Source organism: Lampetra planeri, chromosome 4 (genome assembly GCF_965212315.1).
Source record: "Lampetra planeri chromosome 4, kcLamPlan1.2.h2, whole genome shotgun sequence".
Taxonomy (NCBI): Eukaryota; Metazoa; Chordata; class Hyperoartia; order Petromyzontiformes; family Petromyzontidae; genus Lampetra; species Lampetra planeri.
In genome coordinates, this window is record NC_136110.1 from 26,419,930 (window position 1) to 26,438,066 (window position 18,137).

The 18,137-nt window shown below is 45.0% G+C and overlaps 1 protein-coding gene across 3 annotated transcripts in view; it reads right to left on the reverse strand.

Moving 5' to 3' along the window:
• Window positions 1-18,137, reverse strand: part of LOC144717875 (receptor-type tyrosine-protein phosphatase kappa-like) — a 132,749-nt gene that overhangs the window by 67,187 nt on the left and 47,425 nt on the right. For all 3 annotated transcript variants that reach the window (XR_013585156.1, XM_078593622.1, XM_078593621.1), the window contains exons 8-14: window positions 15,745-16,239; window positions 15,254-15,363; window positions 14,885-15,086; window positions 13,856-13,958; window positions 11,143-11,557; window positions 9,499-9,535; window positions 435-570 (exon numbers count right to left, since the gene is read on the reverse strand). Coding sequence is in view for 2 of the 3 variants with exons in the window: in XM_078593622.1 (XP_078449748.1) it covers window positions 435-570; window positions 9,499-9,535; window positions 11,143-11,557; window positions 13,856-13,958; window positions 14,885-15,086; window positions 15,254-15,363; window positions 15,745-16,239 (1,498 nt within the window). In the remaining variant the exon portion in view is untranslated. The remainder of the gene's footprint in view (window positions 1-434; window positions 571-9,498; window positions 9,536-11,142; window positions 11,558-13,855; window positions 13,959-14,884; window positions 15,087-15,253; window positions 15,364-15,744; window positions 16,240-18,137) is intronic.

Genomic DNA, 18,137 nt, shown 5'->3' on the forward strand with positions numbered 1-18,137 from the left:
GTTCAGCAATATACAAAAAAAGACTAAACAATGCTTTTTAGTCAATGAGTATTGGCCTAAACATTGACTAATATTTTCCCTTTTAAACATTTTCAAACTGGCCTAAGCTAAATCTATTGCAAAATTCTGGCAACTGAAATGTAATCACATGGTTTCTTCGCATTACCAGAAGCAATCCCACGCCGTAGGTTAGCAACCTCCTACGTCCAACACTTCATTGGACGAGAGCCCTGGCGTTAATTCTAACTTACCCGTCCACTCACACGTGTCCACCGTACCAACGAGCACCGCAATTAATTAGGAGGGTCCACGGGAAAATGAGTGGACCTGAAATGGGATCTTTAATTGAACGCCGGGCCTGTGGTGCGTTCGGGAAAAAGGGGTGAGAGGTGTGTGTGTGTGTGGTTCGTGGGTCGCAAACGTGCTGGCGTCACCTCCTGCGGAAAATGATGAGCAGGGCCATGACTACGAGGATGAGGGCGAGCGACCCCGCGACGATGCCCGCCACCCGCATGGTGTGGTCCATCTGCCGCTCGGGCGCCGGGGCGGCCGGTGGTCGCGGCGAGGCACCTGCACAGCGGACAAAAGCACATGGCCTGTCACGCCGCCCAGCCTCGAACGAAAACGCAATCAGAGCGATGGGAGGAGAGGTGAAAAAAAACCCAAGATAAAGGCTTTCCGGCAATAAAACGGGAGGTGTTGAAGATGTCCGCGCAACCAAATAGATATACCTATTGCAAGGCATCAAATCTGCATTAACCACACGTACGTGCGACAAAACATTCTGATGCTGGCAAAAAGGTCCCAATCGAAGCAATTGCACGTTTTTTTTCTGTCCGCGCCATTCTTATAGGTGGTGGCTATGCACGTGGCCTCTCGTTCGGCGCTGTCGAGGCAGCTAGGGTCGGTGGATCACCGCAAGAATGACGAAAACAATGCTGCGAGGCTCCCCTTCCCGTGTGCATCGAGGTGCAATACCCTGGCGCGTCAGCAGAATGCAGTACAGCAAAGTGTGGACTGATATCATCTGTTCCTTCTGTGTGGGATAGAGTGTTGTCCCCTCTTATACGTGGCTTTTATCCGGGTGCTCCGCTTTCCTCCCGCGTTATTATTAAACACTCATTAATTGGATGAAAACATCTCAATTTATATGAAAACATCCGAATATGTAGAGAACTGCAGAGCAATTGTTGGCACTGCCTGACAGCTTCCCAGCATGGTCTGTAGTTTCTCAGCGATTGTGCGATGCAATTTGGATGAACGACACGGTATAAAATCAATCGTTAGAATCGTTAGAGCAGACGAGTATCTTCTGCAGTAGTTTCACAGACACACAGAAGGCAGCCAGATTGAATAAGTGATTGAATACACTTTACTCATTGAGTTAATTTGTAATGATCATTGGTTTCACGTGAAAAGGCTTCGAAACTCTGGGTTGGATTACTTTTTTACAAACATCTAGTAAAAATAAAAACACCATTGAACGCTTTGCTTTGAATTTGCAGACATTCTCATGTCTACTTCAAGCATGTTCCTAATATACCCCTCTTTTAAAGGGCCTTTGATTATTTAAACCCATATAAACCAAACACATGTGGTAAACAGTGCTTCAACTTGTGCTGTGCAGTTCATTGCGAAAACAAGACGTGATTGCACCTACCACAGGATTCGATGGAATGTAACTCACTAACCAAGCCTGTCGTCATACTCGGCCGAGTTGCTGACCCTATTGACATCAGCCATAAACATTTGGCGGACGGCCGGGGCCGAGTGGACGTCTGAGCTAAGTGGGCTCAAGTGAGGCATTTAGGCGACACCGCTCGCCATGTCCACAGTGGACCTCAGCCAAGGCATTGACGACACGCCTCGCGAAACGACGGATTCCGCGAGATTCCCTGACAGTCATGTCCACATCGCGAATGTGCACAGGCACTGAGAAATTATATTTAACAAAAAAACAACCACAAAGTGATGCTAACCATATTCTTGGGGTTTTTTCGGTAAAGTCACGTAGGAAAAAATTAAAATTAAAATTAATAAAAGTACAATAAAAATAAAATAAAAATCACCACGTTTCGGAGGCAACACAAGCTTCCGTCTTCAGGTGGAACAGTCACAGCACGCTTGCTGTATCTTAATACCTACGTGACTTTACCGAAAAAACCCAGAAGCTTGTGTTGTATCCGAAACGTCGTGATTTTTATTTTATTTTAATTTTACTTTTATACATTTTAATTTTAATTTTTACCTACGTGACTTTACCGAAAAAACCCAAGAATATGAATCCTTGCAGTCACGAAAGCTTCAAATCTGATGCTAACCACACATCCAGAATTTATCCGCCTTTGATTGCACATTACCGTCAGTTGAATCGACGAATATACACTTAGAATTAATTGGCTGTGCACGTGCCGAGCGCTTGGGAGACACTGCCATTTAAATGTAATATTCCGTCGCTATTACCATGCATAGTATGATATTCGCCATTGGGTCAGATGCTAGTGTCCGGTGGTAACTTAATACTTCAATTTTCTAACTGTGCTGCTTTTTCGTAGTAATTTAACACTCTATATAGAATGGCTATACATGGTGAACACATGGTATTTTGTAAGGAAATTAAAATGAATCTCTTAAGACTCAAACGTATTAGTGTATACAGGACGTTAGGAGAATGTTTTCCAAGTCACATGGCATTTGTATTTGTTTGGGCAACGATATGAATTCCGCATGTGCAAACATACCGCGTATTTCAAAACGGGAAATGTTGGCCGATGCAATATTTACCACCCATTAGGGGGGCCAACTCTCATTTGTCTTTGGGAAATATTCATCTCCCTGCCTGGCGACGTTAGCGCGCGTTCATAAAACTCGTCAAGCCAAAGCATATCTCAAACAGTCAACTTGCAACCGGGAGCTGCCTCACGTCGGACGCCTTTGGGGAAGTTATAAATTCAAATCAGCCATCGATCTATCAACCCTTGCCAAGTTGCCATATATACCGCGCTGGCGTTTGGAAGCTTCTGGTTGCATCACGAGGGAGTGCTTTTCTTTCCGTCCCAGGGCAGTTTGCGGCTTTAAAGCGGATTGTCCACTCACATCTGCTTCCTTGTTAATTCACACTTGCTTTGTGCTATTCCTTTTAATTATGAATTTCCCGTCGATGTCAGTGCCCATTATGTTGCCGGCTCAAACGAAGACTCTCTCTCTCACGTGCGCTGATGTCATATGATGTCATGCGAACAGGCGTGCGACATCAGCTAATGTATGTGTGCATGTTGAACTTCCAAGTCTCACCGCCGTTACGTAGCCAACCGCGCGCATCGGAGGTGTGGGGAAAGGCCAACAAATGAAACGCAAAAAGCGGCTAAGGAGTGCACCAATGCAACTTGAAATGCATTCGCTCGCAATTACTCTGTTGCCTTTGGAAAGAGAGGCATGTTTTTGGAAGGCGTTATTTATTTTATTGTTATCATTGTCCACAATTACGCAGGATGGTTTTTTTCTTGTTATATAAATGACAGTTTTGCATCACACTAGGGCACATTTCTTACAGGGAGGTTTCTTGCCTATAAACCTCAGGTAATTAACCAGCATTGCTTCAAGCAAGCTACGGTCTGATGATGAGACAATGAATGGCAAAAACCGGTCAAGCGTTTTGCTCGTATTGAAACATTACTGCTGATGATTATAATATGCATTCCCAGAATGAAACTTGATTTTGAGCTTTTGTGACGACTGCAGGAATTACTCTTTGGTTCTTTCGGTAAATTTACATAGAAAGAAAAAACTAAATTAAATAATAGCATACTACGTTTCGATTGCAACACAAACAATCATAACCAGGTACAAATGAAAGAGAAAACAAACCTAGTAACATAACAGTCAACACCCTACCTGGTTTCATACTCTTAGTTTTTTTTCGGTAAAGTCACGTATGTAAAAAATAAAATTAAAGTTAATTTCATTTTTTACCTACGTGACTTTACCGAAAAAATTAAGAGTATGAATCCTTGCAGTCACGAAAGCTTCAAATCTAGAACCCTACCTGGTTGATTACGTTCTTCCAAAGATTGCTAAATTTGAGAGGGAGACAAATCTCTCATTCCCAGAATGCTTTGCCGACCAATGGGTTGTGCAAAATATAAAAAAACAAATTACGTGAAGCGACAAATGGAGAAAGAAGGCTTTATTCATTTATTTTGCTCTCAATAATGCTCATCTCTGATGGAGCATCTGAACACAGAAAAGCAAAGCAGAAATATTGATCGGTTTAAGTACTAAAGGCGGCTTTGAAAGGTGTATGCCCGAAAAGATCTGACAACAATGCGTGCTTAGAAGACATCGGACATTGAAATGTTAATCTGTAGCTCCGTAATCTACCATGTCAATCCAGGACTGATCTATACTCAAAAGGCATGCAAAGATGCATTTAATTAATCGATTAATATTGAATCTTACGCTTACAATAATATATAATTTATGGCCTCTCACCAATCAGTTGCCGTTTGAAGGCCTCCGCACGCATTTCAGTCATTGGGGTTGTTTCACCACGCTGGTTGGTGCACGTTGGTGAAGGGGTTGGCAGGACAGGTTTCTTATATTACTCACCACTAAAGTCAGCCACCAATGTAAGCCGGGCATTGAACTCAAATATCCGTGTCTAAATAACAAGTGCATCAACCACGAAACCGCCGGTCGTTCTGCTCTGTCATCCACCATCCACCCCACCAGTCACCACAACTGCAGAATTGTGTGTCCAAGCATTTTTTTTTTTGGGGGGGGGGGGGGGTATATTGAACGTAATATGCAAATGTCACGCTCACATTTCGCTTAGGATAATGTGGTGAACAGAAATCTACACAGGAGACAAAAAAAAAGAGATAAAATCCGAATGAGACGGCAAAGCCGAGATTTTTTTTTAAAATCTGCAGTTCTTGAATCAATTCGCAACCTTGAAATGGAAATGATTTATCACAGTGCTGCATGTGGGAGGGGTGAATGTGCAAAATGTGTAATTACTCAGGTCTCGTCGCCACAACGGATGTTTACACGATAAAACATTTCTACTCGTATCATAGTCGGTCATTTGTGTTTAGTTTGTTGTCCTTCCAACACACCTACGTACGGCGAAAAGAAGTTCAACATATATACAGCCATGTATAAAGCACATTTGCTATAAACATATGGTGTAAGTCCTCGCTTAACGCGTGTTCAGACAACGCGTTTTCGCTTGAACACAGTTCTCCGATTTGGGAACACTTTTCGCACAACGTGGAATGCGCCCGTTGTAATAACGCCGCTTCCGAGAAGTTGACGATGAACCGCTTTCTTGCGGTTTGGGAATTCTGGGTGTAAGCGGGGAATGATGCAATGCTCGGCATACCCTCGTCTCGGTTATTAGTCTTGCCATCTTACCGTGTGCGCGTACATCGCATCTTGCAACCCCCCCCCCCCACCTTTTACGTAATTTATTGTGGGGGGAAATGTTTTCGCTTCACTCGTTTTCGATTAACAGTTTTTTTTTAATCGCGCTTTTCAGGAACACATCTACCTGCGTTAAACGACGAATTGCTGTCGTACGATTGCGCAATCCGGTCAGTTGGTTGCGAAACGGTGGAGCGAGCGGCGGCAAATTGGACGTTTGCAAGTTCAAATCCTGCTTGGGGGTTAACTCAGCCCATCACCTAGTGGAAAAGTCTACAGTGGTTCCATAGATAACCTTCCCCCCGCCATAGGAATGTGGAATTTCCCTCATTGGCTCAGGGCTATGAATATGAAATGAGCACTGCCTCAATGCTCATTTGAGCAGGTAATCACTTTTGACTTTTATACAATGTATCATTTGCAGAGATAATTATTCCCTTAACCAATACAGTAATTGCATATTGGTAAGTCAACAAGCAGAGAAAATGGTAATTAAATTTGACTTTCCCAAGTCTTATTAACTGCTGCATTGGTAGACACAAATTAAAAATTTTTGCGTAATTCTACATCTAATTTGGCAGTGCATGTGGAAACAAACACTAAAACTGACCTTCAAGGAAGGTCAAGGGAGGCGGTGACATGGCGCAGCGGTCGCGCGTTCAAAGCTCATCGCAGAGGTTCAGGGTTCGATTTCAGCAGCCGCCCTGGTTATCGCTGCGGTGTGGCGATAACCTTAATAATGCTAAGTGCCGCCTGCTTCACAGTGGACGTTCAAGACCCCGCGATGTAAATTTGCACCGGCGTCAGGGTCCAAACTTGCAGAAAATGACCCCGCATGTTGCTCAAATTGTGATTTTGCACTGCGGTTATCACCCCCTACTGGCAAATCCAACACCTAGTGAAAGAAAATAAACTTGATGGAGCTGCAGCTGGTGACAGACAGCCTTTTACAACTTCACATGCTATATGTGCAGCAACAGATCTTACCGGACAACACGTGAAAACAGATACCCCCTGATAGCCTGTATAGACTGTTGGGGCAAATCCCGTTGAGATCATGTAGCCTTTAGATGTTTTCAAACACCAAATAGATTTTTATTGTGAGTTGGCATCTATTTAGGTTGGCACATTGCACAAGGGGATGCTGTGGCCTCTGCCATATACAGCCTTTGTCTGTCCTGTGCTCATGTTGATACGACTGAGCCAAACCTATAGGAAGCCCAGAGAGATTCAGATACCACTTGCCACCGATTTTATCCATGGCCAGAAGATTGTAGCACGGTGGTCTAACTATTGTGGCACCACTCTACACACACAACTTTCTAACTGTGTGCCACAGGGCAAGATGTTAACTACCTTGCCTGGTATACAGGAGGTCGTGGAGTTCGATCCCAACCCTGACACTTCGATATTCGGAGTTTGCATGTTCTCTCCGTGGTCGCGTGGATTTCTCCAGGTCCTCCGGATTTTCCCTCCACATTTAGAAAACACGCGTTTAGAGTACTTGGCTGCTATAAATGTCCCCGTGATAAGCCACTTCGTTGAACTATCATTTGTGGCCAAGTCACTTCTGAAAAAAAACTTCATAGCTCAGTGGGGCCTAGCGTGGTAAACTAGAAATAGTTTAGTTTTAGTATAGCATCACCCTTTTTAAGGTCTTACTGAATACTGACTATTCCTTCAGATAGACATGTGACTGTATCTATTTGTAAATTATTAACACGTGTGTCCGCATATCCGATTCACGTCAAAGAGAAGTGCTTGTAGTATTTACACATAGGGCACCGACTTCCTATCCCCAACTGACAGTGATGCCACAGCATGAATTTCAACTTGAATGTCTACTCCAATGCACCATAATGACATGAAATGACATGCACCCATGTTGCTACGGATCCAGTATTCCATATACAACTCGAAAGCCTGTTCACTATGCATGCTGGCATACCCCATCTCGGCGAGCGCTGAATATAAGCTGATTGCTCACATCTTCTTGGTTCTTTCGGTAAAATCACGTAGAATGAAATAAAATAATAAAAATAAAACATAATAAAATAATTCTCACGACGTTTCGGCCACAACGCAAGCAGCCATCCTCAGGTGAAGAACAGGTCTGTCAGAAAGACAGCGTCTGAATGAACACCACCAGGCTTGACAGCGTATATTTAAGCTGGGTTGGAGGGGGAAGAGCGCCTTGACAAAGGAATTTGCATATCAAGTCGTGAGAATTATTTTATTATGTTTTATTTTTATTATTTAATTATTTCCATTCTACGTGACTTTACCGAAAGAACCAAGAAGATGAATCCCTGCAGTCACGAAAGCTTTAAATCTAAAGTCAAAAGTCTTGTTGCAGCTGAGCACACAGATCATCATCGAATTTCCTGGACACCATGGCCATAGCGGTTTAGTGGAGGTCTTTCAGCATGGCGGGGCATGAGGCAAGCAATTGCATGGCTGCACCTTTACATTGTTCTTTTTTTTTCTGTATATAGCACAGGATTTACTTTTGTTACGCATAAAGGGCTTCAGCATCTTGACTTCATGCATCTTTTCGGATATTACCATTATGGTAGCATTAGTGTTCCTTTCATGGCCAGCTCAAGTACAAAATACAAAAAACTAATAGCCTAATCGTCAACCGTAATTAAGATTTATTTTGAACTCCTTAGCTGGAGGTTGAGAGGTTTACACTTTGTTAATATATATGAAATAAAACTCAGGCAGTGGTTTATATTTCTCATGTTAACACGTAAAATTATGCCCTGTAACCTTAATAACAGCATTGCATCGTTGAATTTTAATCCTGAGAATGGAATAAAGCCTTCAACATTACACGTTTCAAAGCGAAGAAATTCAACAATTAGCATAGTACCCACTGTGCAGTGTTAACTGAAAAAAAATGGGTGAGTAAAAAAACAGAAAATGTAGAGCCAGAGGGCACGCTGCTGTACTCCTATCCAGTTCCGTTCCACGTGCATTTTGATGGCTGACTGTTAAGGCACAGAAGAGCTCTCTTGCTGAGCTTTTATTGAAGACGCTTTCGCACACGCGAGACAGCTGGAGACCAGGACCGAGCAACGGCAGAAGCAAAGTAAATGAACGACCTGATTTCAGCTGAAAATGGCTTTGCTGGCCAATTACACCTAAAACCGCTGTGCGGACATGCCTTCCGCCAATACATTCAGCCCCACAGACAGCAGCCTCCTGTGTCCGAATGGGACACAAACATCATCATGGACAGTAAAGTGGGGGGTGGGTGTGGGGGGGGGGAAACAATATCTTAACTTTATGGATAATAGAGATCATAATGCTTTCTACGTGACACACGTTGTCAACAATAGTGCAGTGTCCATGGGCAAAACAAGAAAAAAGGGATATAGTCTCTACAGTTGATACTTAAGACGTTGAAATAGTTACAAGGATATATGTATTTTTTGGTATGATGAATATATACTTGGGTAATGCGAACAAGTTGCACATGTGCCCTACGCATTATACCGTTTAATTTATTTTTCCAAAGGATCTCACATTTCAACAAGAGGCATGATAAAAAAGGCACACACAATGGACAGAACATTCCACAAACAAAAAGGAAGGTCAGCGCCCCCGCAGAATAAAACGTCGTCAACGAATATTCAACACACGCTTTAGTGTTATCAAACACAATGCAAATTAAATTAGGTGTTTGCGTTTGTAGTCTCAACACGTACGCGAGAGACGCGTTTGGATAGCCGTGGACTATTAAGCTTAACGCAACTCATGGCTTTAATCATTGATGCCGCGTGCACACTTTGCATTCCGCGTGCACTTAGAGCAATCACGAGGCAGCCGGACTTGCAGGGCTGACAGCCTGTAATGCGGCACCAAACGTGAAAGCGCACGCACCATGCTCGCGGGCAAAATGATGAGAAGAAAAATGCATTTGGCAGTCGAGGTTTGTTTATGATTAAAGACTAATAGACGTGCCTGGTTTCCAGGTAGCAAGTTTCTATCATGTGTGCACTTAAAAGTTTGTGTCTCCTATTTTTTTTTGGTGGGGTGGGGGGGGAAGAATTTGGCATCCGAACTCACCCTTCCTTCCGACGCGTACGCAGTCGATCTTGATTTCCTGCGATGGAACGAGACGAGGAATGTAAGGGACTTCCACACTCAATTTTGTAAACTTCCTTCGGTATACAAGGTCGATATGACCATTGCATTGTCTGTAATTAGTATTGATTGAGCCAGAGTGCTTAGCAAATCTAATCATGTTTGTTCATACATCTTACTTTTATGACAAAGGGTACAGGTACACGGTCATTTCTCCTTCATAAATGATTGTGCAGTAGGAATAAATAAATAAATAAATATAAAGCTGAACTACCACACAACATCAATTTTTCGCCATAAAATTCACGGTATAAAGAAAAGAGAATTTTCATTAATTGCAAACTAGTTTATGTAGCTATTCCATTTTTGGCAGTATTATTTATTTTTATAAAACACTCAAAATGTATATTGTATCACAATGAAAAAAAAATCCCAACTATATTACATTTCCCGAGATACAATTCCTTTTTCCCAGAGTACACTGAGAAAATTGTCATTGCAAAAATGGGCTTTCTACTTTGCTTCCTCATTTCATTGTAATTGTATCCCTTGGTTCATTTATAATGGAACAATTATGTTATATAAATAATTCAATCTGCCCAGTAGGAGCAAAATAAATATCTAAAATTGTAAATATGCCATTAAAAAACCCCCAATAACAATTCATACTCGCTGTTATCAGTCAGAGATAATGGAATAAACATTGAGATTCAATGGCCTTTTTTCATTGTATAATTTGCAACCACTACATCTCTTATCAAACAAACACATTAGTACGAGTAACAACACCAGCGGACCCTTCCCTATGTGAGTGAGTAACCCCATGTACAACGCTGCTGTAACATTCAGAAAACAACCGTGCATAATGAGTTTACAATATTGCTTTGAGCCATAAACAGGCCCTTGCAGTTTAGATCGAGTACTCATGCCAATTGCACCTGGCAAGCCAGCAGCATTCGCTTAACGAGTGATTGACTTTTATGATATGACCCAGAATGTTAAAACTGGTTCAGAGTTTACTTGCTTAAACAAATTACGATGGACAATATTGGTCTGGAAAGCCAACAGGCTGATAGACTATATAGATATACGTGTATGTGAAGACAATGTGCTAATACAACAAAAAATATACTCTGCAAAAACGTAGAATGACTAATAGGGGATTTCCCCTTTTTTTCTGGCAACAAAACTGATACCTTTTGCAAGGAATCATGCTTACATTAACCACAATACTTGCATTTGACTGCAAGTATTGTGGTTAATGTAAGCATGATTCCTTGCAAAAGGTATCAGTTTTGTTGCCAGAAAAAAAGGGGAAAACCCATATTAGTATATTTTGGTACTGGCAAAGGAGGTCCCAGAACGTAGAATGAGTTCATAGTTAGAGCACTCCGAGGTCAATTGCACAGTGTTCATTTCGGGGCAGCACTTTGGTATTTTTAGCCTTAGTCGAGTCGGAATTTCAGTCGTGTCTTCAAAATTTCATTTAGCGCACACGTAACCGGCGCTGATCTAAGTCAAACGTTCATTTTAATCACAGGTCCGTCATTCAAGTTTACTGTCGACCGCGGCAGGACTGAAACGAACGCTCGGGCGCTCCGCTCCCCGCGCGCCAGCCGCACTCACCCCGGCCGACTGGCTCACGGCCTGGAAGTACACGTCGTAGCTCTTCTCGGGCGTGAGCGGTGCGTTCCAGAAGCCGTTGTACGTGCGGTTGTCGCCCACGACGAAGCGCGACGGGCTCGGCAGCGCGGCCGGGGGAAGCTCGGCGGCGAAGTAGTGCGGCGAGTCGCGCGCCGACGCCGCCTGGAAGCCGATGGGCTCGAAGAAGCAGCTTGCGGCGTCGCCGCGAGACGCGGCTCGCTCTCCCGAGGCGGCCGCCACCGCCGCAGCGGCGGCAGGGTGCGATGCAGGCGAGGGCGGTGCTGCTGCTGCTGCTGCTGCCACCGCCGAGCCCACCGTGCGGTCCAGGTCACGCCGCACCCTTGGCTTCTGCTGCTGCTGCTGCTGCCGGTTCTCCTTCACCACCAGCTGGTAGGCACTGCAGTGGGGAGGCAACAGCGACGGGTAAACGTGCACACCGAGGCCACGCCGTACGGGGGAGATACGACTTAAAGAGAGTTGTGACAACGAGAGGATACAAATGCAAGTTGTGTACCCATAGAGATGAAGGGGAAAGATCAGCTTGCGGCGCTGCAATTTGCTTGTTTGGCAACACTGCTGGCGGAAAGACCTCCACTCGAGAGAAGCTGTAGAAAGCCCGTCGAGAGAGTGCATTAGGGGCTTCCTACTCTCCCACGCTAGACATCTTGGAAGGGAAGTGGGAATACCCACACTTCACCCCACCACATGCAACTTTCCGATTGATTGATTGTCATGTACCCGTTCATACCACTGGGTGGACAGAGGCAGGGCGATGGAAGTGGTTAAGATCTGCCGCCGTCGGTAGATCGAAATGGCAAACTCTGGATTGTAAGGCTAGTGCGCTAACCATTACACCACGGTCGCAAACCGAAGTATATTAATACTAACAGTGGAGCATAACAATTGTTGGCAGGCTATGCCATGAGAACTACTGTGGAGTAGATGCTGAGAAGGCTAAAGAAGCAGAGGAAGACAATGAACGAGATGGCAGTGAGATGCATTAAAAGCATTTGGAGGCCACAACTGAACCGGAACTAAGAAAAGGAAGAAATTGTGTGAAAATAGTGGAGGTCTATGCCAGAGGTCGCAAACGGGTTTTGATTCCTTACCCGTACCTGTACCCGGCCGCACCAGGGTCGCAAACGGCTACCCGTACCCGTACCCGGCCGGGTACAGGTAGCCGGGTATCGGGTAGGGTACGGGTATCGGGTACCCTGTTGCGACCTCTGGTCTATGCTCAGGAGGGGGAAATTATAGGGCGACAACTTCAGTGTCAATATAATAATTGTCAGCCCTTTGTCACCCCACTGCTAGATCACGGCCTCCCCACTCTGTGTTGGCCATGGGGATTGTTTGGTCAGTGTAGTTAGGGCACTGCAGTGGCGAGATGTTAACTCCCTCGCCTGGTATGAAGGAGGTCGTGGGTTCGATGCCGACTCTGACGCCTGCTGTATATTTTGAGTTTGCGTGTTCTCCCTGTGGTCACGTGGATATTTCTCCAGGTCCTCCGGTTTTTCCCTCCACATTTAGAATCAACACGCATTTAGAGTATTTGGCTGCGATACATTTCCACATGAGTCACTTTATTGAGCTATCAATTGTGGGCAGTTTGCTTCTGAAAAAAGAGCTATATAGCTCGGTGGGCCTTACCTGATAAATAAAAAATAGTTGAGTTTAGCTTGGTGAAGGCAAGCGCTAACCCGGTGTGTGAGAGCAACACAATTCAAGCACTGAATACAAAATTCCAAACTCTGCCACTGAAATGCACAGTGGAATATAGAGCAGGTGGAAGTCATGTAGAATTATATTGATACCTATGCTCTGGTTAAATCGATTTCTATTCAACAGAGCATTGGGTAGTTACGAAACAATGGAGTAAAAGCTCATTGGTTGAGAATGCTAAAAAGGAATTACTACTTAAAACGGGTCTGTACTATTTCTAGGTAATGTATATATATACCGCTGTGGCCTACAATTTGGAGATTGAAAGGTCACTGATTTGTGCACGAATGGGATATTCGGGTAGCTATGGGGGATGTTAATGCCGTGTGTAAAACAGCACTTTTCAGATCATGTATTGAAAACCCGGGGTGGATGAAATAAAATAAATATATCTGGAAAGGTTCTCACAAGCAGTGAGTTTGATTGCCTCAGCCAGTGGTGATTGTACCACACAACCACTATTTCACACGCCAAAAATACATACATTCAAACTGTTGAGAGGTAAAAAAGTAATATAAAAAAAACCAAGAATGTTGCGGAAAATAAATGTGTGTCTGATGTCTTATGCTCTTAATTGCATTTTTGTGTGGCTGTACCTCGTGCTGCGATTGTAAAAGTAAAGTGAGGAAATGTGTGCTTGAGAGTAACCACTCACGAGTGGGTCTTAGAATGGAAGAGATGGGGCACTGCAGAAAACGCAATTATAAACCTCCATATAGTGAGTGCAGCATCAAAAATCAATAAACCAGACTAAAATATATACATCCGATACCGCATTAGTTCAACCTACTTTTACTCCTGATCCTTTCACAGAGATTGTATTGAGGGTTGGGACTGTGGAAATGCCTGGTGCGACGGTCCATTTTGAGGCTAAACCAGAACACGGGTATGGATTGATTGGGCGCTAATAGACGCCACTAAATAAATTCGCTAAATCCGACACGGTTAGTCGCACGCGCGGGCAATGTCCGACCTGACGGGCGCGCCCTTCGAAGCCGCCGGCTGCAGCAGAACGGTGATGGTCGTGTCTGTCTCGTTGAGCGGCTCGTCAAACTCGTAACGAGGCAGGGTCGGCGCTGAGAACAAAAGAAGCAAAGTGGCGGTGAACATTCGTCTCGTCGCTCTTTGTTTCAAACAGGAGGGTCAGCTTCATTCGCCTTACTTGCTTAGTTATTTATGTCTGTGCAATATGTTAAAACCAGATGTTCTCAGGATCCTCATAAAACGCTGCCTCTGGGTAGCAGTTGCAGTGACACCACCACTTGGCTTCTGCAGAGATCAAAGCTCGCTCATGGTGGACCGCCAGCGCCATGGTGGTGAGGCGTGAACTACCTTGGCTGGTATATAGGACATCGTGGTTTCAATTCTGACGCTGATGCCTGTATATTTTGAGTTTGCACGTTCTCCCAGTGGTCGCGTGGGTTTTTCTCCGGTTCCTCCGGTTTTTTCCTCCAAATTTAGAAACGTGCATTTACGGTATTTGACTGCAATAAATTTCCACGTGATAAGCCACTTCATTAAGCTATCATTTGTGGCCAAGTCGCTTCTGAAATATAGCTATGTAGCCCAACGACACCAAACTAAACAGAAATAGCAATTATAAAGAAATAATATTTCAGGCCAGATTTAAAAGTGCGCAGCTCCAGTGGCTTTCTAATATCGGAAGAGCGTTCCAGACGGCCGCAAAAGTGCATATGAAACCGAGCGATGTATTAACCATCTTTGTTCAATGGCGAGTCAAAAGCCGCTACGAAGATGACCGGAGTTCACCTGATGGTTTATGCTCCTTGACAAGATCAGCAAGCTATTGTGGTTCATTTGTGGGAAGCACTTTGTGGGTAATAAGTGCAACCTCAATGTATTCGTTCGGCAACCAGAAGCCAATGTGGCTTTTGGCAAGCACTGGACGGACACGGTGGGATCTTGCAGTTAGTAAAGAGAGAGAAAACCACCGACTCGACATCAACTGGGACAATATTGTGTGCCCAGAGGAAGAGTTTACCGGAGATGTTGGTGCTCAGGCGGACAGTGACCGGGAGTCCGTAGCCCTTCACGGTGCTGGCGCGTAGCGTGAAGGCATACGACGTGCCGGGGAAGAGGCCAGAGAAGAGGTGGGCCGACTCGTTGCTCGCTCTGTGGATGACGCCGCTGCGCGCTGCCGCCACCAAGCTCGGATCGAAGGAGCTCACGGCCTGGTACGTGATCTGGTGCCGGGCAGCCGCAACAGCGCAGGATTTTCGCAGGCATCGCATCGGTGTGAGGGAGCGTTGATAATTACTTACGTCGTGAATTAAAGAAGCAGAATAAAACCATTTCGTTTCATTAGTCTGCGTACGGCGTTGCTGAGCAGGGCAAGGAAATGAGCGCAAACCTCGTAGAGGCTTATGAGGCCATTGGTCTCTGTGGGACAGCTCCACTGCAGAAATATCCGATCCTCAAACGTGTCCCCTCGGATCGAGTCCTCCGGAATGGGACCTGGCACTGCGGTGTGGGTAAAGGAGAACAGCACGTAAGAATATCACGTGGTATTCTTGGTTCTTTCGGTAAAGTCACGTAGATAGAAAAGAAAAAAAATATGATTTTATTATTTTCAATGATTTTTCTTCTATCTACGTGACTTTACCGAAAGAACGAAGAATATGAATTCCTGCAGTCAAGAAAGTTTTAAGTCAAAAAATATCACGTGGCTTTAAATGCCATTATGCATAATTGCATTCCTATCTCAATGAAATGCAAAAAAGGCCCTTATTTGACAATAAATAATCAAAACAAAAGTAATCGTTTTGCAATGTAATGCTCTAAGGCAGACCACGGGAGCACCATTCAGACGCTGAGCAGAACCGAGTGCCGCCAAGGCCTCACCATCTTCATCGGTCTGCGTCACAATCTCCTCGCTCTCCTTGCGCCCCTCCGGGTTGGACAGCACCAGCCTCACGCTGATGTTGGTGAACGGCGGGAGGTCGTAGAGCGTGTGCTGCGCGAGGACCCGCAGAGCCTCGCCGCCTTTCACGGACGCCGACCCCCTGGCCGCCGCGATGCCGGAGCCTTTCCCGCCTCCCTTGGCGAGAGCGGGGGGGCTGGTTTCTCGGTCCCTCTTGCTGCCGTCGGAGACCTCGGGTGCCACCTCGGCCTTCCATATCTCCTCCCGCACAATCTCAGGACTGACCCCGCTGCTCCCACCCCATCCTCCGCCTCCGCCGCCTCCGCCGCCTCCTCCGCCGCGCCGGTACCGGCAGCGCACGGCCACGCTGAAGTTGCTGCACCGCGTCACGTTGTAGCCCACGCGCTCCCACTCCACGGAGAGCTTCCGCGAGCCCACGGAGGTGACGAGGAGCCCGCGGGGCGGCCGAGTCGGCTCTGCGGCCACGCGCAGCACAGGAGGAGCAGGAGGGCAGGAGAACGTTTATCGGTGTGTATCTCGTGCTCGGAGATTGAGATTCAGCGCACGCTGTCAACCGCGCGGGGCTCCATTGTGAGCTACGTTGCGTTCCACTGCTTAAATATTTATTACGTTTGTGAATAAAATAAAGTGCGGCATAAATAAGTGAGATTTTATATATTTTGGCACGTTACAAATTACTTTTGCGTGATATAAATGCCTCCTCTAACTTCGTTCAGGGTTGTACAATGAGGACGGTAGGCTCTGCTGCTTCAGCTGCTGCTTTTATGAGTCATTTTGAGGCTCATCACCTCTGGCAACATGCCCAGAGACCTGAGGCAGACTAACAAAGAGAAGCCAGTCACACATAACAATGGAATGCATTATATCTGTAAATGAGTTTTCATACAATTAAACAGTTCAATTTGCATATGCAGCAACGTATAAAAAAAAACTACACGCTTGCTTTTTTCATTAATATGCATTTGCAATTTCATTTTACACATTGGATTTGTTCTATTTATTTTTCTCTTGATGATTTTGGTTGCATCCAAGGTTATCTGTAAGTAAATACCAAAACATATTAAAGAATGATCAAAGGGGAAAGCGGCCCCCAACTAAATGCATTCTCTTGCATAATTCATTGCACCGATTCATAAAAAACACACAAAATCTCAAGTTTCGCCGAATATTAAAACTAACGAGCAAGTAAAACGTGTGCCTCAAACCTTCGCCTTCCATTTTATCACATTGAGCATCATTATCAATGAAAACAACGAGCTTATAATTTTGTTGCTACTTAGAACCAGATGGCTAAACTGTCCCCATCGGGATAGAACATGAGAAAAAGGGGTTAATTTTGTGCTGCCCAAATTTTGTTTTTTTATCAGGCCAGTGAGAAGTAAAGTCACTCTGGGCCACTGCTCACCCTTTGAATGCTATTCCCTCCGACCGTCTAATCCCAGAGAAACTTCACACGGTCTGGCAAAAAAGGCTCATTATCATTGTCACTTTGACTCCAAACTCCATACCTTGCCCTCTCATCTCATCATTGTTCGCTCGCACACAAATGGAAAATATGCCCACTTTTAAACATTACAGCTGTTTAGACTATGCACCACGGAATCTGTGATTTAAAGTGCAAAGACCATGTAAATTCGTATTCACGACAGCCAACATACAGCTTGCTGTATGTTGCAATGCACCCAATGGCTGCCCGCCGATAAGGCTTCCAGTCATCACGTGCGAAACATATATACACGAAACGTTACACGATATGAAAGTGACGACTTGTTTCTGGATGGGTTTCACACGAGTCGTTTCGTACGGTTGAGACACTGGGGGCTAACCGGCCACGTGCTTTGTGGCGCTGTTCAAAATCGTTAGCGATGAGTGACAGTCCCCAGCCGTGGAAACTATTTATTAAGCTCTGCAACACGGCCACGGGAACACATCGTCAATATCTCCGGGCCAAGACGTTTGCTGCCGAGGGCTCCGTCATACATATTTTTGCCCGTACACCGCACGGCCACTGAGCCACCACTTCAAACGCAGCACCAGGACAAAAAAAAGCGCACGGCAGACTTAATCAATACCACGAGTTTGTCAGAAACCTCTGAGCTTTTGATGGGGAATTCAAAGAAATGGAGTGCGTGTACTTTTTTTCTCATAAAATACAAGAGGCTTTGGCCACAATGCTGCTTTTTTTTGTAAGTTTGGCTGTGCGCTTCATGCAGGGCTTGTAACGGTTTCCGGAGAAGCGGGCGGCAGATTCTCGACTGCATCGTTGGCCTTCTCCGCACGCCTTGTGTACGCACAGTCTGGTCCCGAAGAAAATGAAAACTCCCTGCACATACCACATGTAGATTCAAAGACC